Below are 26678 nucleotides of genomic sequence, written 5' to 3' on the forward strand. Positions count from 1 at the left end.
TTCACTCAGGATTTGCATATGGTGTGGTAGCAAAGCCAGCCATAACTACTTATCTGGAATGAAACATCATTTTAATTAAGAGACCATGGTTACATTTGGGTTAGTTTTAGATAAAAGCTGTTTGAAAGAATGTGCAAGTCATAAAAAGGCTATTACTGGAAATGTACTGGAGAAAAAAAAGTTTATTCTTAGTTCTCAGCCCATTAAGCTTCAAGCACACTTCAAAGGGGAGATTATGTACACACTGACTCCAGTTGGAAGGGCTTTGACATTTTATAGGAACACTAATATAGTGAGACTGTCATAGTTGGTAAAATACAAAAGTGATTTATAAGAAATCTTAGAAGCTAACCAAGAATCCTTTGTTCCAATTCACTCAAGTGTGGCTGTGTAAGACTTGCATAAATCCCATCTGTTGAATGGGAGGCAACACATACTTGAACACAAACTCCTGCAGCCAGTCTTCTCTTTCCTGTTAGTGCACTGGAAGTAATCAGGCTGAATGTTGCCAAGGATATGACTACTGCTAAGCAAGCCAGAGCGTTGTTCAGATTTTCTCCAGATGACAGTAGTGTGTGTGCTAGTCAAAAATCCAGATTAAACTGAAAAGAACCTCTTCATATATTTCACTTTCCCAGCTGTGCAATTGTAAAACTCATTAAGACAGTTCCCATAATTGTATAAACAGGGTTTATTGTACATGTGGAGCTGAAGGAGAAAAGAGGAGGAATATATATATATTATATATATATATATATTTATATATATGTACAGTGAGCTGTTTTCATTAATAAATTTATTCTGCCTTGCTTAATACTGGAAAGAGGGAATGTGTCTGGCACCGAAAGGAATTGAAAACTGAAGGAATTTAAAAGCTTAACTTTGGAAATTATAAAAACCATGGTCTTAATGGAAGGGAATTAAAACATATATACATGGCAACTGAAGTGGTTTATACACTGAGTGACACGGTTGCGTTCATCTTTTAAACCAATTTATGAATTTTCTATTAATAGAACTGGCATTAAAACTATTTAAAAGCTAGAATATAAATAAAACTTGGAGGGACTGCCCAAGGAGCAGCCCAACAAAGCAACTCACAGTAACTCAGTAGACATCATCATCGATAAAACAATTCCCCTTGAGTGTCAGGGAAATAGGCACTAACTGGGAAATAGTCCAAGTCTGGTGTTGCAGTTTCACTGAAGTCCATCTCTTGTTACTGCTGTGCCATACGCGATGCCTTTCTAAATGTACCCCCCAATTTCTCTGCAGTATGTAGAAACTGTTACGTTGTCTTCCGGAAACCCTTTAAAATAGGATAGATGTTTTCAAATGCTTCATAGATTTCTGCTCGAACTTTAGCACCTGCAAGAAGAGAGAAAATGACTTAATTCCCTCTCTCTCTTCAGAACCAAACAGTTTGTTCTCTATTTCTACACGTAATTCTTCCTTTAAATAGACATTTCCTATAGAACACACATTATCAGAATAAACAGAAGGGTAATAAATGAAGGCCTGAGAGTTTGTTTCATTACCATCTTCGTGCTTATGACATACATGCAGATGAGATTTTCTAAGCATATTTTCTCAGTACACTCAACTGCAAAGCGCAGCCCCATAGGATGTTTATGGAGAAAGGCCTCAACAGCAGAGTTTTATTCAACAGTGCAAATATCTGGGGAAACAAGGAAATGATGACTGAAGCAGAGGCCAGCAGAGGCCATAGTGCAGGTATATGTTCCTTCTTTCATCTGTGGATTCATTTATCAGTGAAGGGGGAAAAGGAAGGGTATAGGCGGAATGCCCAAGGTTAAGGAAGGCCCAGAGCATGGGTATCTCCCCTTCTTTGGCTGCTGCATCAAAGGGAAATGGCAGCAGCCTCCAACCAAGCTGTTACAACACACTGAGCTCAGTCACGCGCACCCAGTGAACAGAAGCAGACTTATGGATGTTGCTGGGAACGTTAGATAGGCTCTTTTTGGGCACCCGCCATTCTTCATCAGGATTCAAAATGGTTGCTTATATGGTTTAACCAAATACATGTGGTTTGCTCTGTGGGTTCTCATCCACAAAATACTGTGCTGTCTGTTCCTTTCCCAGTACTGTTGTTTCTGAAGAAGAGCAGCTAATAAATTGCATACTTGTGGGAGCACTGTTTCTAATGCAGTCTAAATCTAACCTACTGGAAGAAAATATTGACTTACCAGTTAAAACCACTTTTCCAGAAACAAAAATAAGCAGAACAATTCTTGGCTTGATCATTCTGTAGATTAAGCCAGGAAACAATTCTGGCTCGTAGCTGTAAGAGAAGAGTCACAGTGTTTCAACGTGCCAACAGACAAATGTCCTTGCCCTTCATCTGCAGGGCTGCAGAAATGGACAGTGCAGATGTAAACCATTTGGGATGAGTAGCAAAGAATCGCTGCCCAAAATCTACCCATGAAAATTACATCAGTTACTCCAGAGGCAGAGCTAGGATAGGAACAAAGATGCTGCATCCTCTCTGGTGTAAGGGAACAATCTAAACAGATGCCACTCTCTAAGCTAGTCACAACACAGCAAGAATGAAAGGTAGGCAAACCTTCATTTACCTGCTGAACTGCTGGTGTGTGAGTACCAATCCTTCTAATCTGATAGGAAACTTCACATCACAGCTGCCCACCATGTTCTGAATCTTAAAATCCAAAAATTTCGCAGGAAAACCCAGTTTCTGAACAACTCTTGCGTACTTCCTTGCTGCCAGTCTGGACTGTTCTTCGCTGAAGGGAGAAAAAAAGAGCCAGCTTATTTCCCTTATTAAGCACTACTTCAAGCAAACAGCACCAAGCCACAAATATTTAACTGGGAAAGAAACATTGCGTGTGTTGCAGGAGAGTTGCAAAATGTTTACATCCAAAGTGAACAACTACTACTGGTTTGCACACTCAGTTGTAGTACCAAGGTCCCGAACACTTTAACACTGCATTCACTGTTTATGAAGCAGAAAACTCTACTCTGTCCCCTACAAGGACAGGCTGAGAGAGCTGGGGTTCTTAAGCCTGGAGAAGACTCCAAGGAGACCTCATTGCAGCCTTTCAGTACCTGAAGGGAGCCTACAGGAAAACTGGAAAGGGACTTTTTATATGGGTCTGTAGTGACCGGATGAGGAGAAATGGCTTTAAACTGGAAGAGTGTAGATTTAGACTGGATATTAGAAAGAAATTATTTACTGTGAGGGTGGTGAAACACTGGAACAGGTTGCCCAGAGAGGCTGTGGATGCTGTCTGGATGCTTTGAGCAACCTGATCTAGAGAGAGGTGTCCCTTCCTATAGCAAGGGGATTGGAACTGGATGATCTTAAAGGTCCCTTCCAACCCAAATTATTTCATGATTCCACGATCTCTGCTCATTAGGTTATTCCTTCTGGATTCCCAAAGGACTTCACAGCAGAATTTCTCTCCTGCCAGTTTTCAAGTCTGATGCCTCAGTGATCCCATTAAGAACAGATCAGACTACAGGGACCAGAGACTTGGAGCTCCTGACCCACAGTGAATGAAACAAACACCAAGTTGTGCTTATCCTGCCACTGCCCCTATAGTTTAAACAGTTACAGTGCATAGCCATTTTATATGCGTATGCATATACAGCATGTATATAAACACTGTATAAAAGAAACAATATTTCTAAAGCATTGTGATTTCAAAAGAAAAGACGGCCTTAATTAGTTTGCTCCTACCAGCTGAGCTTACCTTTTTGCTCCTGTGCACACCATTTTTCCAGAGCTGAATATAAGTGCAGTAGTACGTGGTTCTCTTATTCTCATAATAACAGCAGCAAAACGCTGAAATGTGAGCATGGAAATTATTAGTGATACACAAATGTAACAATTACATTAAAACCGAGTTTGCATAATCTAAGTAGCCATTGCAAAGAAATAATTAGATTCAAGTATATTTGCAGAACACTCTTCATTCAAGCAAGCTTTATTTAGTTTCAAATGCACTTAGAGTTGAACAGGAAGGATTTTTAGTACTGCATTCCTCTTTTACTAAGCTCATTTCTAACTACCACATACACGACACAAATACTACTAATGTTTGCAACACAATGACAGCAATGATCTTAACACCAAGTTTTCCTCCACGTCTTGAAATTCAATCTGTTCTAAGCAGGATGGAAGGTTATGCAAATACTTTATGGTCTACTTTGGTTTTGTACCTTAAACATTTGGGTAGCATTACAGTGTCATCAAACAGAACCACTGGGAAGTCAGAAGCCATATTCCATGTAAACTGAATTCACCTTAACTACTATGGTAGAATACAGTAGCCCAGTAAGCTCTAGCTTTTTATTTTACATACTGTAACATCTCTACCTGCATTTATAAACATTCTTAAGCTCTTTGAAGAAACAAATACTGTAAACTGATGTGGGTATCACACACAAAATCTCTGTGCTGTATTAAACTTGGACCAGTTCACTATGCAGTCTCATGTACTACCGTTCTGCTGACATAACGAAGGTAGTAGTATGGGTTACCCAAAAACACATTTGTCAAACTGTGGCTTAAATAACACAGCCAAGCAAGCTATTTGTTTCATAAAAGGATGCACTGACTAAAAGTCACGAGTGCGTTACATAACCCTTCTTTTCTCTCTGCTGTAAAAAAACAGCATTTCATATTGATCGTTCTAGCCTACAAGCTCTACACAGCCACCTACCCCTACCATAACAGCCAGCATCGCACACTCAAATGTGAGCTGCATGAGCATCTTACTCACATGCAGTTGTTAACAGCATCGCTGTTATAACAGACAGCAACAGCCAGTACTGGGGGAATATCTGAAAGAACAGAGCTTAGAGGGGGAGCGAGGCCATAAAACCCCCCCTGTTCAATCCAGCTACTTACAGCAAAGCACACTTCAGAGATGTTCTGCCCACATACCTGTTATTGGATACATTCTAACACACTTCTCTTACCTTGGGATTATATTCAGCATTTCGGGCACGAAGCGCAATTGTTTTTAAATCAAGTTTGCAACCGAGATTCACCGTGGACACAATATTCCTGAAAATAGTTCAGAGAAATACATTTTAAAAAGTAAATTAAAGAATTCACGCATCTTATCCATCATAACATACTTACTAATTTCTTTTCATTTGTTTAACCAAGCAAGCTTAAATGACATCTCTCCTACTGACAGGAAACTCCTCTTTTAGGGCAGTACTTCCTTTCAACCCTTCCAATTCCATTACAGATGTTATCTCACCAACAAAATTCTCTGCACACCCCTGCTATGTGCAGGGTCGCACCTGACCAGGCTGCCCACAGCCACATCCAGCCTGGCCTTGAATGCCTCCAGGGTTGGGGCATCCACAACCTCCATGGGCAACCTGTTCCAGTGCATCACCACCCTCTGGGTGAAAAACTTCTTCCTAATACCTAACCTAAACCTCCCCTGTCTCAGTTTAAAACCATTCCCCCTTGTCCTATCACTATCCACCCTTGTAAAAAGTAGTTTACAATGTCAATGTTCTGCACTACTCATACAAATAAATATTCAAGACCTTCTTTCCTATCAAAATGCAGTACCCAATTCCTTATGTGGCTTTGCTCTTGGGCATTTCGAGTTAAAGCACATCCTGAGATGTCACGGTGTACAAGCACACAACACACTCACTGTAGCTGTGGCACTATCCCAGAGCTCTCGGATGCCGGTGTCGCAGGAGTTATAGGAGTCATTGGAGTCATTGGGGAGGGGTACAGAGGTGTGGTTCCTGGTAAAGGGGCTGTGGTAAGAGTCTGTGAGTGGAAGAGCTGGGGAGTTTGACCAGATGTTCCCTGTGTCGCTTGCTGTGATGTAGACTGCTGTGCTGCCTGTTGCTGCTGCTGCTGCTGCCGCTGCTGTTCCTCAAGGATGGACAGACTGTTGGTGCTCTGGACAGGCTGCGGTGTCAGTCCCGTGCCATACGGCATCATTGGGCTAAAAATTGGAATTCCAGGAGTCATTGCACCCTGCAGAAGAAAACATGAAAAAGAAACCACAGACGCTTTGACTTAACATTGTTTTAAAGAGAAAAAGCTTGAAGTAGTAGGAGTCTAAGAATAAATCATCTTAGCTGGTCACATCAAGCCTACGGTATATTACTAACTTGCTAAAAACAGAAAACCTTCGGAAGATTCAGTTCTTACACAACATGAATCACAACCTCAATCGATCTGTCAATTCCAACACTTCTCAGCACCAGTCAGTGATGCTGGTACGTTTCCTACAATACCTGGAAAGTGCGTCTCAACTTTGACCCACAATTTCTACTTGCAATCATTAGAATGCAAATGCATTCACAGCACAACTGTAGCCCATTACATATAAACCAATTTAAAGGATTCCAAAAGCAATGAACAAAGTTAAAATGATACAATGACTTGAGTTGGAAGGGAAAGTCCATCCAGTCCCACCCACTACCATAGGCAGGGCTGCCACCCAGCAGCCCAGGGCCCCATCCAACCAGGCCCTGTGTGCCTCCAGGGATGGGGCATCCACAGCTTCTCTGGCCAAGAGAAGCTTCACAGGCTTCTCTGTGCCTGACTACTCTCTGAATAAAGAATTTCCTCCTAACATCTAACCTAAATTTCCCTCTTTTAGTTTAAAGCCATTCCCTGTTGTCCTACTGCTATTAGACCACGTTAAAAAGTCAGCCCCCCTCCTCCTGCTTGCAAGTTCCCTTCAAGTGCTGGAAGGCTGCAATGAGGTCTCCCCTGAACCTTTTTATTTCCAACATGCCAGTAATGTTTCAGCTTCAAGAAAACCATAAATATATCAGTGTATTTCTTAAACCTCTGGATATATATGTATATACACATACATACATATGTGTGTATATATATATATATATATATATATATATATATATAAATGGTTTTTCATCTCAGCTTTTTACTAATTAAATTATATACAATAGAATTTTTCAGATCTGCAAACACACAAACAAAAAAAGACACAAAGAAATAACATACAAGACACAGAAAACACTCCCACAAAGAAATTCAGACCGCTTTTGCATATTACATCATCCCTTTTTACCTGAGGGGAGGCTAAGCCTTGAGCGTAGGGTGGCAAGCTGTTGTTCTGATCCATGATTCCGGTTATTCTTTGGTGAGGCCAGAAATATTTCCTTCAATTAATTGAAATTAATTTAAAACCAAAAAGGGTTTTTGACCCTCTAAAGCATTCCAGCAAAGCAGCTTTTTAGCCAAGCTGAAAACGTGTCAGGAAAACATCAGCTCCAGAGAAAACACGTTGCGAGTCTAAAACACTAAACAGGGCCTGAAAAGAAAAGAAGTAATATCTTGAGAATAACATTTAAACAAAAGCAGGCTTATCAGCTGGTCTGTTAGATAAGAAATGCCCACATACAAATATATGCGAGAACACTCATACGCACGCACACACCCATGCACCTTATATAAAGCAATCTCTTTCTACAGCCCTAGTGCCCCTGGTGAACATCCACTGCACGTGAGCAGCCGCCTCCACAACGAAGGCCTCCTTCACACACAGCTCCAGTCCTGCATGTATCGCTTCAGATGGGAAAGCATTGACTTTCAGAACTGAATTCCACCAGCTACTGACAGACGAGCCTAAAGCCACGCATTGCTCACACATCTCCCCCTGGGCAGAGTTAAGGCTTGGCCTTCCAAAGTTGCTTTTTGATTTTGCTATATGAAAATACTGCTGGTAAACTCAGGTTTAGGAAGCCTCCTTCCATCTACTTCCATAAAGCAAAGCACTAATGTATTTTGAATTGCAATGACGTACTTCACGAGGGGAAAAAGGGAAACTAAAAGCCAATTCCAGGTATATGCATGAAACGAAAGTATTCTTCTGGGTGTTGTTTCACTTACTGTTTGTTTTTTGCCTTTTAAACAAAGACCTGTACCTCTATTGGCATGCAATGGAAAGAAACAATACAAATAGAGAACTGAAATGCTTTCATGGCGCTGTAAGGGCTGGAAGTGACCTCCAGAGATCACTGAGCCCAATCCTCTGCTAAAGCAGGATCCCTACAGCAGGAGAGTGTCTGGGTAAGTTCTGAGTACGTCCAGTGAAGGAGACTCCACAGCCTCTCTGGGCAGCTCTGTCATCCTCTATTTGTATGGAGCTTCCCGTGCTGCAGTTTGTGTTCACTACTCCTTGTTCTGCCTTGAACTGGGGAGCCCAGAACTGGACGCAGTGCTCCAGATGGAGCCTCAGCAGGGCAGGGCAGAGGGGGAGATCACCTCCCTCCACCTTCTGGCCATGCTCTTTTTGATGCACCCCAGGATCCCATTGGCCCTCTGGGCCACCGGGCCACACTCATGGCCAACCTGCTGTCTGCAAACACCCAGCTCCTTCTCTGCATAGCTATGTTATGAAATGCTAAGCCTTTTTATCAGATATTTTTCCTATTCATTTATAGCTTAACTGCACACTTACACAGAGAGCTCCTAAGCCATTTTAAGGCACAGCACTGAAACATTTGAAGAAAGCCTGCCCATCTTTCTCTCGTCCTTAAGGCACTCAGTATCACATTAACCACCCGCTGTTTTACCCAAAGGCGTTTCCACGTTGCACACCGTGCAAAGAAGGGGCCCAGCCGTTACCCAGCATCACGGGCAGCCCATCCTCAGGCCCAACACGCCGCGCGGACTCCACGTACACCGAACCCAGCCGCCGAGCCCCGGTACCGGGCCCACGTGCAGGGCAAGGGCCGATCACGGCTCCCGTACCGAACCCAAGGCCGCCGCCGCCGCCGCGTTCCCCGCCCGCCGTCACGTGTGGGAGGCGGTGACCGCGTCCCGCCGCCATCACGCCCCCGGCACCAACGGCCGTACCGGGATCGCTCCCGTCGCTCCGCTCGGCCCGCGGCCCGCTCACCCCGCACATCCCTTCTCTCCCTCCCCCCCTCCCCGCCGCTCGGGCCCGCCCGCAGGACCCCGACCCTACGGCGGCGCCCACGGGGAGTAAGAAGCGGGCTCGGCCCGGCCACCCCCCCCGCCATAAGCGGCACAGCCCGCGCCGTGTGGGCTGCGGGGCGGAGCGGGACACGGAACGGCCGGTACCTGCCGCGCGGCGCCGCCACAACCAGCACCGCAACTGCGGGACACAGGCTGCGCCCCGAGACCGCGCCGCCGGCGCGCCTCGATTGCGTCACTTCCGCCACGAATCCGCCCCGCCCCTCTTACCGCCATCTTGAGTGAGGGCGGGGCCTGCGGGCTGTTGTCTGCGGGGTGTTGGCTTTACTCGCACCTCGTGGCACAGCGTGTGGTGCCGTGCTCACAGTATCACAGTGTGGTGCGGGTTGGAAGGGACCTTAGAGATCATCGAGTCCAACCCCCGGGATTCGAGCCTCTGTGCAGCAGAGCGGCACTTCTACCACACGCGCCACAGGGGGGATTCGAACCCAGGGCCTCCGGTGTTGCGAGGCGGCATTGCTACCACTGCGCCACCGGGACACACGGTGTGCTCATGGCGAGAGCCTGCTGTGCTTGCCGGCCCTGCCTCCCGAAGGCTGGCACGGCTCCATGCGGCCGGGCGGTCGCCGCCGATGGGGCGTGGTACCTCCAGAGCAGAAGAGACGAGGTGCCTGTGCGTCGTAGAGCGCCGCCTCCTCGCTTCCGGTGCCGCCATTTTGCCGTGAGACAGCAGGGCTGGTGCCGTAGGGATGCTGTCTGCAGCGCGATACGCCGAGCTGAGGCCGGAGCCGGGATATGGGGCGGGTGGACCTGTGCAGTACCGCTTCTCGCCATACACCTTCAACGGCGGGTGAGAGCCGCGGGCAGGGATGGGCCGGGGGGAGGTGAGCTGGGCTGCGTCTTGCTCGTTGTCGTTTTGCCTTCTGTCTTCACTAGGAGAATGGTTAGGCCCTGGAACAGGCTGCCCAGGGAGGTTGTGGATGCCCCGTCCTTGGAGGTGTTCAAGACCAGGTTGGACGGGGCCCTGGGCAGCCTGATCTAGTAAATGTGTATGTTTGGTGGCCCTGCCAGGCAGGGGGGTTGGAACTACATGATCCTTGAGGTCCCTTCCAACCTGGGTCATTCTGTGATTCTTCTGGCTGTTCATCACTTGCCTAAGAACTAAGTTGTGCCAAATGTGGTGATTATATGAATGCTCTTCTTTAAGGACTGTGCTCGCGATCGCTGGGGAAGACTTCAGCATTGTTGCCTCCGACACACGGCTGAGTGAAGGTTATGCAATTCACAGCCGGGACAGCCCCAAATGCTACAAACTGTAAGTCTGCACCTTGTAAGGACTGAAATGGAGGAATGAGCCTGTAACTCTGTGTAGTATCTTTGATTCTCTGTTACTGTCCCAATGGAAATTGCTTTAGTACAATTAGTGTAGAGCCCAGGATGGCTTTGGGTAATTCTGGTGACAGAAATTGAGGCAATCTCAATTGAAGTGGTTTTGAGTGTTAAACTTATAAATGTGTGCTGTGTTTTAACCTCATTGACAGCTAAGCACTGGGCAGGTATTTGCTTGCTTCCACCCAAACCCACCCTGCAGTGGGATGTGGAAGAGAGCTGGGTTCGAATCCCCCTGTGGCGCAAGTGGTAGAAGTGCCGCTCTGCTACACAGGGGCTCGAATCCCAGGGGTTGGACTCAATGATCTCTAAGGGCCCTTCCAACCCACACGAGACTGTGATACTGGAAAAAACAAGGTAAACCAATGGGCTGATGCAAAAGTAGTTTGATAGGTCAGAAAATGAAGGAAATAATAATAAAAGAATGGAAGGCATGAGGCAATTGCTCTCCACCTGCTGACCAATGCCCAGCCAGTTCCTGAGCAGCAGATTTCCCTTCCACATTGATCAGCTCTCCCACTTTATCATTCCACGTGACCCTGCACAGTATGGGACATCCCTTGGCTGGTTCAGATTGGCTGTCCTGCCCTGTCCCCTCCCAGCTTCCCTTGCACCCTCAGCCTCAGTTGCTGTCATGGCAGTGTGAAAAGCTGGAATAACCTTGGCTCTGTGCAATGCTGCTCAGCAACAGCCAAAACATGGATGTTACCAACAGTTATCCTCCATCCAAAGCACAGCAACGTAGCAGCTACTAGGAAAAAAGTGAGCTCTATCCCAGCCAAAACCAGGACAATATGTCAGTGTTTGTAGGCTTTCATAGATTTATTAGAACTTAAAATTCAAATGTGGGTTCCTGTAGTTATTGCTTAAATGTTAGTGCCAGTTAATTAATGTTAAATGTTTGCTATGAAACTGATCAAACTGCTAATACTGTATAGTACATCAGCAGATACAGAATCACAGAATGACCCGTGTTGGAAGGGACCTCAAGGATCATGTAGTTCTAACCCCCTGCCTGGCAGGGCCACCAAACATACACCTTTACTAGATCAGGTTGCCCAGGGCCCCGTCCAACCTGGTCTTGAACACCTCCAAGGACGGGGCATCCACAACCTCCCTGGGCAGCCTGTTCCAGGGCCTAACCACTCTCCTAGTGAAGAACTTCCCCCTAACCTAACATCCAACCTAAATCTTCCCTTTTTAACTTAAAACCATTTCCCCGTGTCCTGCTATTGTCAGCCCTTTCAAAGAGTTCACTCCCCTCCTGGATACAGGTTCCCTTCAGGTACTGAAAGGCTGCAATGAAGTCACCACTGTTGTGCTAACACCAAAAATCACCTACATCATAAACATTACCTCACCAGCTAAAAGCAGTTCCCTGGCCAGATGGAGTAAAAACATATTGAGTAACATGACACGGCTTGGTAATAGCTACAGTTAGAGGTGCTTGAAGAAATTAAGGTATTTTTTTCTTTCCAAAGCTTTGCTGTGGAAATCAGTGGGTTGAAGACTAACATCTGTGTGATCCTGCACTTAATGAATCAGCTTTTATTCTTGGAATACCTGTTACTACTACATTTTAGACAACTATTTCTGATAGCATTTGAGAAGCTGGAAATACACTTGATATTTTCATAACTTACTTTATAAGAAGCTGATATAGTTCGTGCTAAATCTAAAATCACAACTAAACTTTGTTTTACAGAACAGAGCGAACAGTCATTGGATGCAGTGGCTTCCATGGTGACTGCCTTACACTCACAAAGATTATTGAAGCAAGATTAAAGGTAGCTAACTATCTGAATGTATTTAGAAATGTATTTTTGGTATTGCATTTGAGGCCTATTATAATTTTAAATACAATTTCTTCTTTGTCATCGAGTGTTCATATCGTAAGTGTAGCTGTATTGCTAGTAAAAGATAGGCAGGGTGAAATTGAGGCCTTGTTCTTGTTGGATGTAACATCACAAGGTTAAAAATTGAAGCGCTGAAGAGAATATTGCGGCAACATCTGTTCTTTGCTATGTCTCAGGAAAGTATGAATTTTGGTTTAGGGTATTACTGTTGGACCAGTGTTGTTTTTGTAAGCATGCCGGTTAATATTTTGCTAAGCATCATTTCCACTCAGTAATGAAGTTACAGAAAATGTACTTTGGATGAAGTACGAATTTGTGTGTGACATTCCCACTGGACGTGCTGTGCCATTGCAGATGTACAAGCATTCCAACAACAAGACCATGACTACTGGAGCTATTGCAGCAATGCTGTCTACAATCCTGTATTCTCGACGTTTCTTTCCTTATTACGTTTACAACATCATTGGTGGACTTGATGAGGAAGGTAAGACTTGAAACAAATGTTATTTGTGCCTTTCTGTGCAGTAGAGATTATGAACTGTGAGGGTCAACTCTGGAGACAGGTTTTCTATGGGGACTTTTAAACGGTAAATAATCTCCACCAAAAATAATGACTTCTGCGTGGATGCTGTAAGTTTAATTCTCTTCCAGGACTTTCTGGGTCCGGTGTTGTGGTTGAGCTGCTAAAATAGTGTGTTCTCTGACTTAGAGCAGGAGCTCAGAGATCTTGTTTAGAGAATTTCAACCACTCTTTGCAGTTTGCTGTTCAAACTAAGTTAAGTTTTAGTGCTTCCCCTGTCTTGTTGAGATGTCTGCAGTATGTGGAGGGTAAGGTGAGTCAGTCTGCCCTGCATAATGGTGAATGTCAGACAGTGAGGATGCAGTAGTGTGTGTTAAGCATGAGAGTACACATTTGCACACATGGGTTTGATTTGGGTTCAGTAAGATTGATTTGTTCTATGTGAAGTTACTATCTAGATCTGTGCTGGGAATGCTCAGTTACCAGTGCAGTGTGGGCAGCTTATCACATCAGGTGCAACCTGTCTGAAGGGAAAGAATGAAGGCACTGCGTTTTCGCTTGTACTCCTTTGTGAAACCCTGTAGATGCTAAAGTGCATCTCTGTCTCTGATGCTGGCACAGGTCAGCTTGCTTTGCGCAACCTGGCCTGACTCCAGAGGGAAGCACATAAGAGCCCAAAGCACCATCCCTGTTTCCCGGAAGGCACTGCAGAGCCATCCAAGCACACGCTCTGGAATATAGTTCCAAGAACTGTGCACTTCTGCTGACTAAACATTCTGCTAGTTGTTAAAAAAGTAGAGGTCTTCGCCATTAAATCCTTCTTTAATTTTTTTTCCTTTAAGGAAAGGGAGCAGTCTATAGCTTTGATCCAGTAGGCTCATACCAGAGAGATTCTTTCAAAGCAGGTGGATCAGCAAGTGCCATGCTGCAGCCATTGCTTGATAACCAGGTAAAATAGTTCTTGTTTGGGTTTTTTGTGGTTTTTTTTCTTTCTTTAACTATCTCAGTGAAGATTTGTAACGTTCAAATTAATGTGACTTCAGTTTTGGGAGGTACTTGAGAGGAAGTTTGGGTGTATTACAGGTAACGTTGTCAGTCCATACACTGAAAAAATGTGTGATTCTGTCTTCTCAGGACAAGTGTGAAAACATTGTTTTCAGATTCCATTAAGGTTGGACAGTGGATGGTCTGGTTAGAGTAGTTCAACATTTTAAATGAGAAATTAGGGTACTGTGGTTAGGCTGTGGTTGGACTTGATGATCTTCAAGGTCTTTTCCAACCTGGGTGATTCTATGATTGTTTCCCACACAAGCTGATGAGCAGACAAGGGAATTGGGAAGATAACGTAAACCTGCCTAATAGCTGGCATTAAGTAGTAATAAGTGAAGAAGGCAGAACATATTATACACTCCAGTTATTTTTCTCAATCAATGTATCACACAATGGTAGGAGTTGGAAGGGACCGAAGCAATGAAGGGGTTAAACAACCAAATGGCTGGCTGAGATTCCAGAGTTTTGTTAAGGGTGTGGCTATTTTTCATGACATTCCTATGTAAAACTGCTGAAAGCTTATTTAACTGAATCCATGAAAACACTTGACTGGCAACTTTTATTGAAGCTCTTAATTGTTGAATGACTGAAATCTTTACAGGTTTTTTTAAACTAATTTTTCAGCTTTGATTCACTTTTAAGGTTCATTAACTGTAGAGAATGAAACATCTTCTGTTGCAAGTTGTTTTTATCATTTCTGAGTTGTAAGCACAGTAAGTGATTCTTTGCCCTCCATTTTCATTTTGGGCACTTAAGTAAATCAGCTGGAATAAAGCCAGTCATGTTCCTATATGATTTTTATGTTCTAGGTGCACTTAGGGTTACTTGCTTGTAAGAAATGCTCCTAGCTACAAAATCGCCAGGGATGAAAATGCCTTTGTGTTGGATGGAAGTTGCTTCCTTTGAAATGCTTTATGTTTCCTTAGATTGGTTTCAAGAACATGCAAAACGTGGAGCACGTACCTCTGACCCTGGAGAAGGCTTTGCAGCTGGTTAAAGATGTCTTTATTTCTGCTGCTGAGAGAGACGTGTACACTGGTGATGCACTTAAGATCTGTGTTGTCACCAAAGACGGAGTTAAAGAGGAAACCATCCAATTAAGAAAAGACTAATTCAGTTTACATACAAACGTGTAATCTATGGTGTACAATTTAACTGTAATGTGAAGGTGTTTGTCTTATTAAATTTTTTCCAAGAAGTTTGACTGTTGTAATTCTGAATCTTTTTTTTCCTCTTTGGTAGTAGTGATAGGGTAGGGATATTTTTTAGGTGTTATGTGGTTATTCTTTGCTTGTAGAAAACAGTGATTCATGATAAGGGATGGGTAAGTGAGGATGTGGTGGAACATCCACCCAGCAGGTTGTCTAGGGCGAGTCTCATCTCTGTGCCTGGGAAGACCATGGAACAGATCCTCCTGGAGGAGATGTTAAGGCACACGTGAGATGTGGAGGTGATCCAAGACAGCCAGCTCAGCTTCACTGAGAACAGATTGTGCCTCAGTAGTCTGCTGGCCTTCTGATAATGGAGCGATGGGCATGGGTGGACAACTGATGGGCAACTGATGTCATCTGCCTGGATTTCTGCAAGGCCTTGAGTGGCTCTTCACCACATTGTTATGTCTAAATTGGAGAGATACAGCTTTGAAGGTTGGGCTATGTAGGTGGATAAAGAGCTGGTCGGATCCTCACAGCCAGAGGGTTAGTGTCAACTTCTGTATTCACATGGAGACTGATCACAAGTGGTGTCTGCCAGGCATCCATCTTGGGACCCCTTTATCGGTGATGCAGACAGTGGGGTTGAGGATACCCTCATGAGGTTTGGTGCTGACACTGAGCTAAGTGGTACAGTTAATGCAATAGAAGGGAGAGACAGCAACCAGAGGGACCTGGATGCACTCAAAAAGTGGGCACATGAGAATCTAATGAGATTTAACAAGGCCGAGTGCAAGGTGTTGCATTTGGTTTGAGGTAATCCCAGATATGATTACTATCTGGGGGAAGAACTCTTTGAGTGCAGCCCTACTGAGAAGGAATTGGGTGTTCAAAGGGACAGAAAGCTGGATATGAGCCACTGGTGAGCTCTTGCAGCCTGGAAGGTCAACAGTATCCTGGGCTGCATCAAAAGAGGGGTGGTCAGGATGGAGAGGGAAGTGATTGGCCCTTTACCCTTATGAAGCTCCATCTGGAGTATGTGTCCAAGCCTGGGGACCCCAGCACAGGAAAGATGTGGAGCTGTTGGAGGAGGGCTGTGAAGATGATCAGGTGGCTGGAACACCTCTCCTGTGAAGAAAGGTTGTGTCTATTCAGGCTGGAGAAGAGAAGGCTCCAAGGAGACCTCTTTAAGACTCCCTCCAACCTAAGTCACTCTATGGTTCTATGATACAATTGTAAGAGTGATGCTAAGGGTTTGTTGAAGGCATTTTGATTCATCTTAATCTATTATCTAATTACAGTGTTAAATTAATGCTGTTCCTGCAGCGCCTTATGCTACAGTGTGGAGAAGTGTAAATGTATTAACATTATATCAACAAACTTTTGTGATACCGCTTCAGTTCAGACTTTGTTTCATGAGAAAAAGTATTAGCTGTGCTCCTGCTGCCTGGAACCACGTTTTTCTGGAGAAGGAGGAAGGGCATTAAGTGAAACCTTTCAGAGTTTAGTTCTGAATGCTACATCTTGGCTCACCTCCATAGGTCTGTATTCAATTGACGTCCAAACTAGGAAGCATCATCTTTTTCTCTGGCTGCCGATGGAGAATTAGTTTGTATGGAGATTCTTGGAAGCCTGTTAGTGTTGAATGTTTGGGGGGGGGGGGGGGGAGTGAGCTGTTTCCTACTACTGCTTTTGGTTCTTGGGAAATTGCTTCAAGCACGGACTGCTAGTTGGATTCCTGGAAATCGGCTTTTAGTGCTTGGACCTTCAGGAAAGCAGGGGTGCGTAATCAAGAGCAAAACAATCTTCACTCTTACGGGAAGCTTGTCAGATATGTAGCCACACAGAGAGAGATGTGCAAAGTATCTTTATGCTTGAGGTTACCTGCTTGGTGTTTAGGACAAGTAATTTTGCAGAAGTATTTGAGCCTGTTGCAAGTTTGTGACCCAAAGGTGGCCAAACCGCAGTAATACAGTGTTTACACATCATGCATTCTTTCCTAGCTCTGACAAACCTTCATGAGAGATGATAGTTTCAGGCTTCCTAGTCAGAACCAATGAAGTAACCACTTCAGCCTCAGCAGTAAAACAGGTATTGCTTTTAACATGATCCGGAGTGGTCGGGAAATACAGTGGGGGAACTCGAACAGCTGTTTCCCAAGGTCCCTTTGGCCGCTTGGTGCCGCTGTTGGGCTGTGTAAGAAGGGAACGTCTTAAGACAGATGGGCAAAAAGGGAGCTCAGAGTCTGAAGAAAACGGGCTGAAGTCACTTGGTTATGCAAGTCAGAACTTCTAGGCACGCTCAAGTATCTTACGGGGGTGTTTAGGATCACATGCAAAAGTCACATTAAATGTGCACAGCTGTATCTACGGGCTGTTTCTTACTGAGCACACAACACAGTGCGGTAGTTCCACAAAAGGAAAGAATATATATACTTTAAAATGCAAATCAGCAATGCCAGATTAAATACACCCTATAAAATTCAATCAAAGCACATCAAGCTCAGCTGCCCTTGGTCCCATTTTTATGCTGAACTGCACAAGTATCTCACAGTAGTTTTGTACAGGGTCGCTGATCTCCAGTGGAAGTGAGTAGTGTTTGAGTTGCAGTGAGAAGCAACTGATGGTAACAAGTTGGCATGCTTGCCTTCCAAGCAGCTCCATCCCAATATACAAGATGTAAGCAGTTATCAAGGAAGGACAACAAACAAGAGGAGCTATGTAACTTACACCCGAATGAATGTAGTGCTCTTGATGGGTGCCAAATGAGTAGGAGTAACACAAAGTGATGTGAGTGTTCAGGTTGTTTGCAGTCACACAGGAGGTTACAAGAGCAGGCACTGGCACACAGCAGCAAGGGAACCTGCAACCTGCATCTTCATACCACTTGTAGTTCCTAGAAGCAGAGGGTCTGGCAGGTCTACTTGGCTAAGGATTAGAAGTCTCTCACGTTTCTATGGAAGATAAGGGAGAGGGAGGATCTTTATCTTGCAGTATGTTTTCTTAACACTAAAGAAGTAACACGTATTTCAAAAGTGAGCTGTTGTGGAATCGTTTGGTTAATCTTGGAGTGAGCAAGTACTTCTAGCCACCTTGATCAAGTACTTGCACGTGGCGGAGGGGGCATAACGAGCTGCAATAGCGAGCTCAGCTTCATCTGCAGCAGTGCCAAGCAATACCTTAAGATGGCAATGGTTAGTTGCTGTCGCAGATTTCAACAGAGTTACACGGGTGTGGGTAAAAATAGTCATACATACTTTACTGGTTTCCCACTGTAATGTGCTTTGCTGTAGTGTTTACTGAGGAGACGGGAGGCTTTATTTTGATCTCTGCCAAATGGCAGCACACTGTTGCTTATATAAGGGACTGCACAAGGTCAGAATTGGCCCTGAAGAGTAGGTTTGTAAGAAAGTAGGCCTTGCTTTATTTTAGACATATGTTTTCAGCAATATTGTTTATGCGTCAAATCCATTTTGTGTACAGGGGAGGGGGCTTGTTATTATGGAAAGTGGAAGTGCTTGACAGGGCATATATACTGCATATATGCTTCTAGGACTCTGGTTCACAGTGTCATTCCTGTGTCAGGGATAAGTTTAATTTTCCCTTAGCTAAAACTAAGATGATCTTAAGGTTGACTCATAAAATGCTGTTTTATAAACCAAGTGCTGGGCTTTCTCACCCCAAGAAGGCATTTCTCCTGTTGTACAGTGCCTGCAACGCTACGTGCCTCAGTGAGGTGGGAGGCAGGAGTGGGCTGTGTCAGTCTTACTGCCATTTCTTAGGGAAAACCAACAATGTAGGAATTATAAAATGCAATTTGGAGTACGGTAGTTTGAGGTGATTCTACTGCAATTTGCTCCTTTATGCTGCCTATTTACCCCAGAATTATCCATCCTGGAAAACCAAGAGAAAGCAGGCTTTGCATGGGCACTATTCAGTGATGATAGAATCATTAAGGTTGAAAAAAGACCATCAAGGTCATCTATCTAGTCCAGCCATCAACCGGATTTTGATGCCAGGTTTTACAAACCCAAGCTTGGGGAGAAGTGGCAAGAACAAGCAGGGAATGATTTAAAAAAGCATTTGTGTGGATCTGAGCAAAGTAACAGTGTTGTTTTTCCCCAGACAAGCAGAAGACAGTTTTAGGAGCATAGAGTAATTTCTGCTTCCTCCAGGGTTCCTGATCTGGAGTCAGGAACCAACTTTGGAGTGAAAGGGATTTGGAGATGACAGCTTTCCCATTCTTTCTTTCAGCCAGCTTTTGTTTAGCATGAATGCCCTTTGCTTTTGGGCCATTTGGGGCAGTCATAAACCAGACAATATGGCACATGGGCCCGGAGTTAACTACGAGTTTTTTTCCAGAGCTTCCTTCTCAAGCCAAATTCCTTTTGAGAAGGGGTTTTGTCTGTGTGAGTGCAGCACAGTGAGACCAACTTCATATTCTTTCAACTCCAGTATGTAGTTAGTTTAATTGTGTGGGCCATTTTATGTGCACTTCCTTTTCTAAGCAATCTCAACCAAGTGTTCATAATTACAAAAACATGGTTTAACAGAAAAAACAAACAACAAATCCTCAGTATCTTTCCTGTTCGGCTGTTCTTGGACCTTTTCCTAACAGTTGCTGGCAAAGTTCAACTTCACTGTTCATCTCAGAGGCTCAAGTGAGGGTAGAGATGGACTCTGTCAAGCAGCTCAAGTTCAGTGTAGCCTGCAATAATTAATATTCTTTGGCCCAAGGCAAATTAAAGGAATACTAACAAGGCAATAGTAATCAGATCCAAAATGCAGCCCGTGATTCGTACTTCAGCCAGAGAACCATGAAAGAAGGGTTAAAAACCAGGATTCGTATTCTTGGTAGAAAAATGAGATGTAGAAGACTGGAAGTAGTAGTGCAATGTTACGGATAATTCATTGTCGGTGTATTTGGTTTACCTGAGCCCATATGCCACTGAAATTTAGGTATTTCTGCTGCTCAGCTTTCTGCAGCCGCAGAGGTGTGGTGACCTCCTTGGTTCTAGTGCAAGAAGTCACTGATGTGCTGATTTACCTGGGTGCCCCCCAGAGTGCTCCTGACATCTGTAGTGCCAGTCCTGCTAAGGTGGCTTAGCCTGGCAGGATTACAGCTTCTCTGCACTGATGCTATGTTTAACCATAGCTTTGTGGCTTTGTGCAAAAGGTCTGTAATCAGCTTGGCGGCTGGGTCTGATGAGTGATCAAGCTGCTTACTGGGCTCTCATTGCTGTGCTCTCGTGTTTGAGACCTGGGCAGCTCAGCTGGCCATCTCTTCTCTGGGGCCACTGATGGAAGAAGCTGTTGATGCTGCTGAGCCCTCGGGAGTGTGTCCCCTATACCAGGAGCCTGAAAATCATAACGTACATCATCTGTTTGCAGCTTGCTTATGTGACCAAGATTGCAGGAAGTTTGAAGGCCAGATGGGGCAGAGGGGAGGTTAAAAAGAAAAGAAAAAGAAGAAAAAAATAATAGAGCAGGGAAAGGTTTATCTTATGTTTTATATAAGAATCCATTCTGGAGAAAGCCACATTCCAATGTCACTGCCTTATGCTTGATCTGAACTTTTCTTGACATCTACCCCTGACTGCAGAATGGTTAACACAATCTCCATTAAGTCCCGTGGCAAACAAACATTTTGGTGCGGCTGGTATTTGTTTGCTAGTTGCAGACAAGTCGATCTCATTAGAACTGCATTTACAACTTCTGCCAAGCATTTTGAAACCAGTTGACATGCTCAACAGCTGCCGGAGCCGGAACGGCATTTCATTCCCCGCCTCCATCTTATTAGCACAGGGGATGGTTTGATTAATGGCAATTAGATGGGATTTTTAAAAATGAAAGTTTGTCTTTGGAAGAGCTGTGCCGAGTGTTTTCATTCTCTGATTTAAAATAAGCCACAAAGCCAGGGTGTTTTGTGCTCTCTCATGAGCCAAGAGAAGCGTTCCTCCTGAGCTAACCCACAACATTTGAAGTTAAAACATCCTGAAGTATGATGCAAAGTGTTTTCAGCTGGTACTTAGCTGGGCTTTTGCACCAAACTGCTCCGTAACAAAGCATGACCAAACAAGATTTCCATGGTGACACTTAGATTTTTCTTGCACAGCTCCAGCACTATGCAAGGTGGGGGGATAGAGTTCTAAACCTAGACTGTCAATGTGCTTTATCTGGCTATGCATACTTTAAAGTCATGGGCTGTGGTAGCCTTCAGCTTAGTTAAGGTGTGACGTTGGCACTGGGCGGTCTTCACCAGACTCAGTGAAGCACAAGAAAACCAAGATGCTCTTCCTTTGGCAGCTGAGAAATCGCAGTGACCAAAGCTGCCCCTACCATGCAGGCAATATTACCTCTAATTTAACCCATCAAACTCTTCCACAAATGTTTTGTTGATGCTTCTGACAAGTTAAACTCTGTGTTGGTGTAAGCCTGCTCCAGTTAGTCTCACTGCAGAGAGTGTGATGATAGAGATGGCCTGGTTGATTGAGCTTCACCCCAGAAGTGGGGAGATGAGCTCACAAAAGCTTTCCTGTAAGCCTCTGCATCCACCTCCCAGCCCACATGCAGCCCATGGCTCTAGCCACAGTGTTGGACTATGGGATTGCTGCCTTGTAAGCGCTGACTGCAAGTTTTAATGAGACAGCCCAATTAGATGGCTTGACAGACCATCACAACAGTGATGCAACAGAGCTCAAACCCCCTTGCAGGAGCAGGAGAAATTCAAAGAACTACTTTAAAAGAAAAGTCACAGAATAGCTCGCACACAGCCCTGCAAACAACAACATCACCCAGGGCGCTGTGCAGAGTAAGGATAGAGTAAGTATAGCTCATGCCAGGATGGATGTTACGTTGTCCCACAGATAGTCACAGACACATGGGGCTGCATTCACTGATTCTCCCACACCCATAAAACATTTCTTACCCTCCCCACCCTGGCCCCGCACCCCCCCCCCCAAAAAAAAAGAAAATAGAAATAGAGCAAAGTTTTATCATCCCCCACCCAAGAATTCATATTAGAAAGCTCTTCTTTCTGAATGAGCCCCTTTTGCTCTTGTTCACCTATCTGTCAAGGAGAGCCCAAAATTAACGAAGAAGGGAATGTAAATTGCTGGCTGCTGACATCATAGTGGCAGATCAGTGTTATTTACCCTAAATTAAAGACGCTTGCACACATCCTGCTTGAGCTGCTTGGATGTCAGGAGGAGCACAGGTGAACTCTGTAGCATCATGAACATGTCTGTATTTGCTTCTGCAGAGGGAAATGCTGTCAGGCAACAGGTCAGTAGCACACAGCTAGGTAAGTTTTTAATAAACTCATGCTCAGCTACTGCGGTATTAAATGATAGCTCAGTGCCTAGTAGTGTTAACCAGTGATAGGAGGAGAGGGAACGGCCTCAAGTTGCAGCAGAGGAGGTTCAGACTGGATATTAGGATAGCTGAGGGAGGTCAGGTATGGCAGGTCCCTGCACGACACCGTGTTGTGGCACTGCAAAATGCAACACTGTGGTGTTGTTTGACTGCGCTTGCCCATATGTGTCACTGTGGGTGCTGCAGGTGAGAGGCTTTCCCTCTTTGTTCCCCTTCGCCACAGAGGGCCACCCAGCCGTGTGCTGTAGAAGAGGGCTGCAGCCCTCAGCCCTCGCATCTGTAAGGGCTGGAGCCCAGCCGGGCCGAGGTGCAGGACTCAATGGGCTGGCGGATCAGAGGGCCCGGCTGCGCTGCGCAGGATCTGCTCCGCGTGCACGCACAGGGGCCGAACATCTGTCAGGCAAACAAAAAGCAACCCAAGCGGAACAAAAGAGAGGATTATTTTCACTCAAGTTCTTCTTCAGTCGCAGCAGGCAACGCTCAAGCCGTTCTTGCATTCAGACTCTAAGGCCTTATGGGGTATGGGCTGTCCGGGAAATGCCAAACGCTGTTACCAGAAGACAAAAGAGGGGGGAAAGAAGAAGAAGAAGAAGAAGAAAAAAAAAAAAAGTAGATATGGAAAATGCGGAATGTGTGGTTGGGTCATATTGTGCAGGAGGGCAGCAGAAGGGGCACCGGTGAGGGAGCAAGGAGAGGGAGGGGAAAAGGACAGGGTGGTCATGCACTCATGAGAAGGTGACAGAAGATGGCGGAGGCCCTTGAAAACACTGCAGAGCACATCAGCCGTGCCACAAGGCACTGAATGCTACTGCTCAGCTCTGAGGGGCAGAGGGCACGGAGGCAGTGCCTGTGCCTCTCCCTTGTGCTCGGCACTAGGAGCACTTACCTGTAAATATCAGCCCACAGCATGCCATGTATCCATGACTTTTACTGCCTCCCTTTCTTGCCCGTTCCTTTGGTCCTTATCAAACTTCTGGAGGAGCACTGTGCAGGAAGAATCAGGAGCAGATTGCTGTGGCAGGAGGTAAAGGATACCAGCTTCTGTATTTCACTGCATAACATGCTATACTGGTCCTTTGCCATAAAGCTTTCTAAGAGGATACTGTTTCCCATATGAAACAGTTTTCTCTCCTTTAAATGATAAACTCTCTATATTTTTTTAATTATTTATAAATGTATCAGCAAAAACTATTGCTTCTGCACCCTCTCCTCAAGCCAGAGTTATAGAAGTGTCAGCTTTTATGGCTTAGGGTGCTTCCTGCATGTACCTCAGGGCTTGCAGAGAATAACTAAAGCAAGTGTGAATGCTTTAGCTTTAAGGAAAAATATCAGATATAGACAAATGTAAGCAATATCCTAACCATCATAAGGTATTGACTTGTTACTGATGACCTATATGAGAACTGCTTGCAGAAGTTAAATAGGGGACTCCAAAGTAACAGCATCCTGGGAAAGCTGCAGGTAAGTAACTGAGGACCAAGGACAGTCAGCAGCAACCCAGGCAGGGCAGGAGTGCAGCAAGGAAACTGGCTGTGGTCCAGAGCCTTTTCCCCATGGTGAGGCTGTGTCAGGAAGCTCATAGCTCAGCAGAAGCTGACAAATCCTGAGAGCAGTAGAAAGTGCAGGACTGGTGAAGCTTGGATAAGAAGGTGTCCAAGGCTAGTTTATGGATTACTTTGTTTTAGCAGGAGAGTTCAGTCTTCCCGACCTCCTGTCAGCCCTGTCAGTATCCAGAAACAGAGTTCAGGTATGTGTGTGATCGGTGTAGGATACATACAGGGGGTTGGATACGCTCTCCATGCACAGATCTGTGGAGTTGTGTGCCAGCTATGGGTGTTGGTGCTTGAAACATCTGCTCCAGCAACAGTAGGGAGCCTAATGGGGTAAAAGAGCCTGGCTTTGCAGCATCCATGGTTTTGGGGATTTTTCCAGTTCCTGTGAGGTTGCTCCACAGAAAAAGACTGCTCTGGAAAACATGGGCCAGGAACCTGCTCAGCAGAAGGCTCTGGGTGACCTGATAGTCGAGACAGACAGAGACCAGACCTGACCTGTGGGTATAATGGTTCCTGGTTTTCACTCCTGCAGTCTGTCTCACCCCTTATCAAAGGGCTTTGAATTGACACGGTGAAGACACGTTACAGAGACAACAGCAACGTGCAATGTTACTACGACTTTACAGACTACTAACCTTGGTCTCTCAGACTGCAGTTTGGGACCTCCTGCTCTGAGTGCCTAGGAGAGGAAAAGGATGAACTGGTGGCTCTCAGACAAACAGCTGTGACGCGTGCCATCACAGTAAGTTCATGGTGGCTGCAGTTTTGACAGACTAAGTCAAAACAGAGCCGAGCAATCAGGGCGAGTTTTTGTCTTGTGGCTGCAATGAATTCCCTGGTGGCTGCATGTGGCCACTGTTATTGTCTGTGGGAGTCACTGCCCTAAGAGAAGAATTCTTCAACAAGTGAACAAATAACTCAATTAGAAATGAAAGCGGTACATTCCTGAGAGGAGCTCAGCAGCCTCTTCTCCCAGTAGCAACAGTGGAAGTTCCCAGGCTCTGCACCTCTCAGCCCTCGACCCTGAGCCATGGCTCCTTGCTTCCCCTTCAGCAGATGACACCTACCAGGGAGTGCGACCAAGTGCTTCACAGTGACATGCCAGCTTGTTTCTTTTGGGTACCATTTGTTGGGATGTGGCAATGCACTTATTTTGGTTGGTCAAATTTCAGCTTAGAAAAATAAATCCAATTACACACAACAAAATGGGAAGAGCAAGGGAGACCAGAGCAGATTTATGAAGTGATGAATGAGCTTTTCTGTTGAAAAATAATTACTGAGTACTCACTTTGTGGGTGAGCTTGGTCTACCAAGGAGAAGGAAAAATCAGCAGTCCTGGGATCTAAAAACAGACAAGAAATCAAACTCAAGCAATAAGAGACTGGCCAATCTGAATCAGGGGATGTGTGCAGATGCGATGACTTTTCTCCAAGGTACAAAAGAGAGAGAAAAGTACTTCTGTTAAATGTATTCGGTGGGTATGGGAAGCAGGGACCTCCTGCAAGGAAGAAAATATCCTTTGAGTGTATGTCGTGGTAATCTAGTACTGAAAAGCAGAAGGGGTGAAGGAATTGTGAACAGCTGGTAAGTGGCAGCCCTGTGCCGAAAGAATAAAGTGTGGAGGAGGGGAGAAAGCAATTAAAAAGGGGGGAAAAAGGAGGGGGGAGGAGGAGGGGGGCTAAAATGGAAACTCCTAATTTCAACAGTAAAATAAAACCAAAACAGAAAAACAAAACAGATGTGTTGGGAGCGTATTGTCAAACACCAGATTCCCGTGGATCCTAAGAGCTGCAGAAGCCATTGTCCTCTGTTGGGGATGGGGGCCATAAAAAACAACACGCTGGGCTGGGAACATAACTGCTGTGTGCTCTCACTCACAGTTCTCAGCTAAACCCAACACAACTCTCTACGGATCACAAAAGATGCTCCAGAGAGAATGAGTGCAGCCCTGACTAGTTGACCTATGAGCGCTCACCTTCCTTTTTGTGCTCCTAAAGCTGCACTTCTGACAGTGGGAACAGAGGCTTATGTCAGCCTCAGGCAAGGCACACTGACTTTGCCCTGCCTTCTTCAGCTACCAGAATAGCTCACTGAGGACGTGCCTGTGGCCAGGGTGAGTGCAGCACATGCTGCTTACTGATACACCAAGCTGGAGAGCAGGTGAAACGCTGCGTGCTGGTGCACAGCAGGAGATCCTGAGCTGCTGCTTTCAGTTCACTGGTGAATGTATTTTCTCTCTGTGCTGGTTGTTGGCTTCAACTGTTCTGAAGCTGAACTGTTCTGAAGCTGAACTATTCTTCTGTTGGTACTAGGCTTAAGACGGCTGGTCGCTGACTTTTCCAATTTACCTTTTGTAGACCTGTTATAAGAGGCCAGGTATGTTGCTCAGGAACCAGGTACAGTGTTCATACTGGTTTGGACACAACTAGGTATGTCCATAAACGCAATTCAACACCAATACAGTGTCAACTTCAGCTCAACAGTCCTTAAATCACAGACTACCCAGTATCTGGAGGACTTCCATTCTTTGCTTGCCCAATTGTTGCACACTGCTATTGACCACTGCTGAAAGATGAGTACCAGGTGGGGAAGATCATCCATGAGCCCACATATATAGTCTTGTTTCCCTGTATTTTTCTCTGGATGTTTGCAACTTGGCAAACCAAGTGATCGAAATCGACTTGTCTTTGAAATAAATGCATTAAAATTACACTTATCCAAAGCTCCATGTTAAACTAACTGCCACATACTTCAATACGCGGAATATTTTCACTTCTAAAAAGGGTTCTGCTGATGGCTGTGCTCATTGTTTTTAGGGCATGATTGACAGGGATCTATTTCAAGACAC

At 45.0% G+C, this 26678-nt stretch overlaps 2 protein-coding genes across 3 annotated transcripts; one reads left to right on the forward strand and one right to left on the reverse strand.

Moving 5' to 3' along the window:
• Positions 1–164: 164 nt before the first annotated feature.
• On the reverse strand, positions 165–9164 carry TBP (TATA-box binding protein). Its single transcript, XM_015857924.2, has 8 exons — positions 9086–9164; positions 7068–7310; positions 5664–5998; positions 4963–5050; positions 3732–3823; positions 2595–2762; positions 2208–2302; positions 165–1368 (listed from the first exon to the last, which is right to left on the reverse strand). The coding sequence occupies exons 2-8, from the start codon at positions 7119–7121 to the stop codon at positions 1289–1291; spliced, it is 912 nt and encodes a 303-aa protein (XP_015713410.1). The 5' UTR covers positions 7122–7310; positions 9086–9164; the 3' UTR covers positions 165–1288.
• Positions 9165–9646: 482 nt separating this feature from the next.
• PSMB1 (proteasome 20S subunit beta 1) lies at positions 9647–14951 on the forward strand. Of its 2 annotated transcripts, XM_015857920.3 has the most exons (6): positions 9647–9788; positions 10146–10253; positions 12033–12114; positions 12538–12667; positions 13546–13652; positions 14680–14951. In XM_015857920.3, the coding sequence occupies exons 1-6, from the start codon at positions 9688–9690 to the stop codon at positions 14863–14865; spliced, it is 714 nt and encodes a 237-aa protein (XP_015713406.2). In that variant the 5' UTR covers positions 9647–9687; the 3' UTR covers positions 14866–14951. The 2 variants fall into 2 exon arrangements, with proteins under 2 accessions (XP_015713406.2, XP_085397472.1); XM_085541346.1 differs by lacking the exon at positions 10146–10253.
• The last annotated feature ends 11727 nt before the right edge of the window (positions 14952–26678 follow it).

Source organism: Coturnix japonica, chromosome 3 (genome assembly GCF_054131305.1).
Source record: "Coturnix japonica strain WE chromosome 3, WE-NBRP24, whole genome shotgun sequence".
In the NCBI taxonomy this organism is placed as follows: Eukaryota; Metazoa; Chordata; class Aves; order Galliformes; family Phasianidae; genus Coturnix; species Coturnix japonica.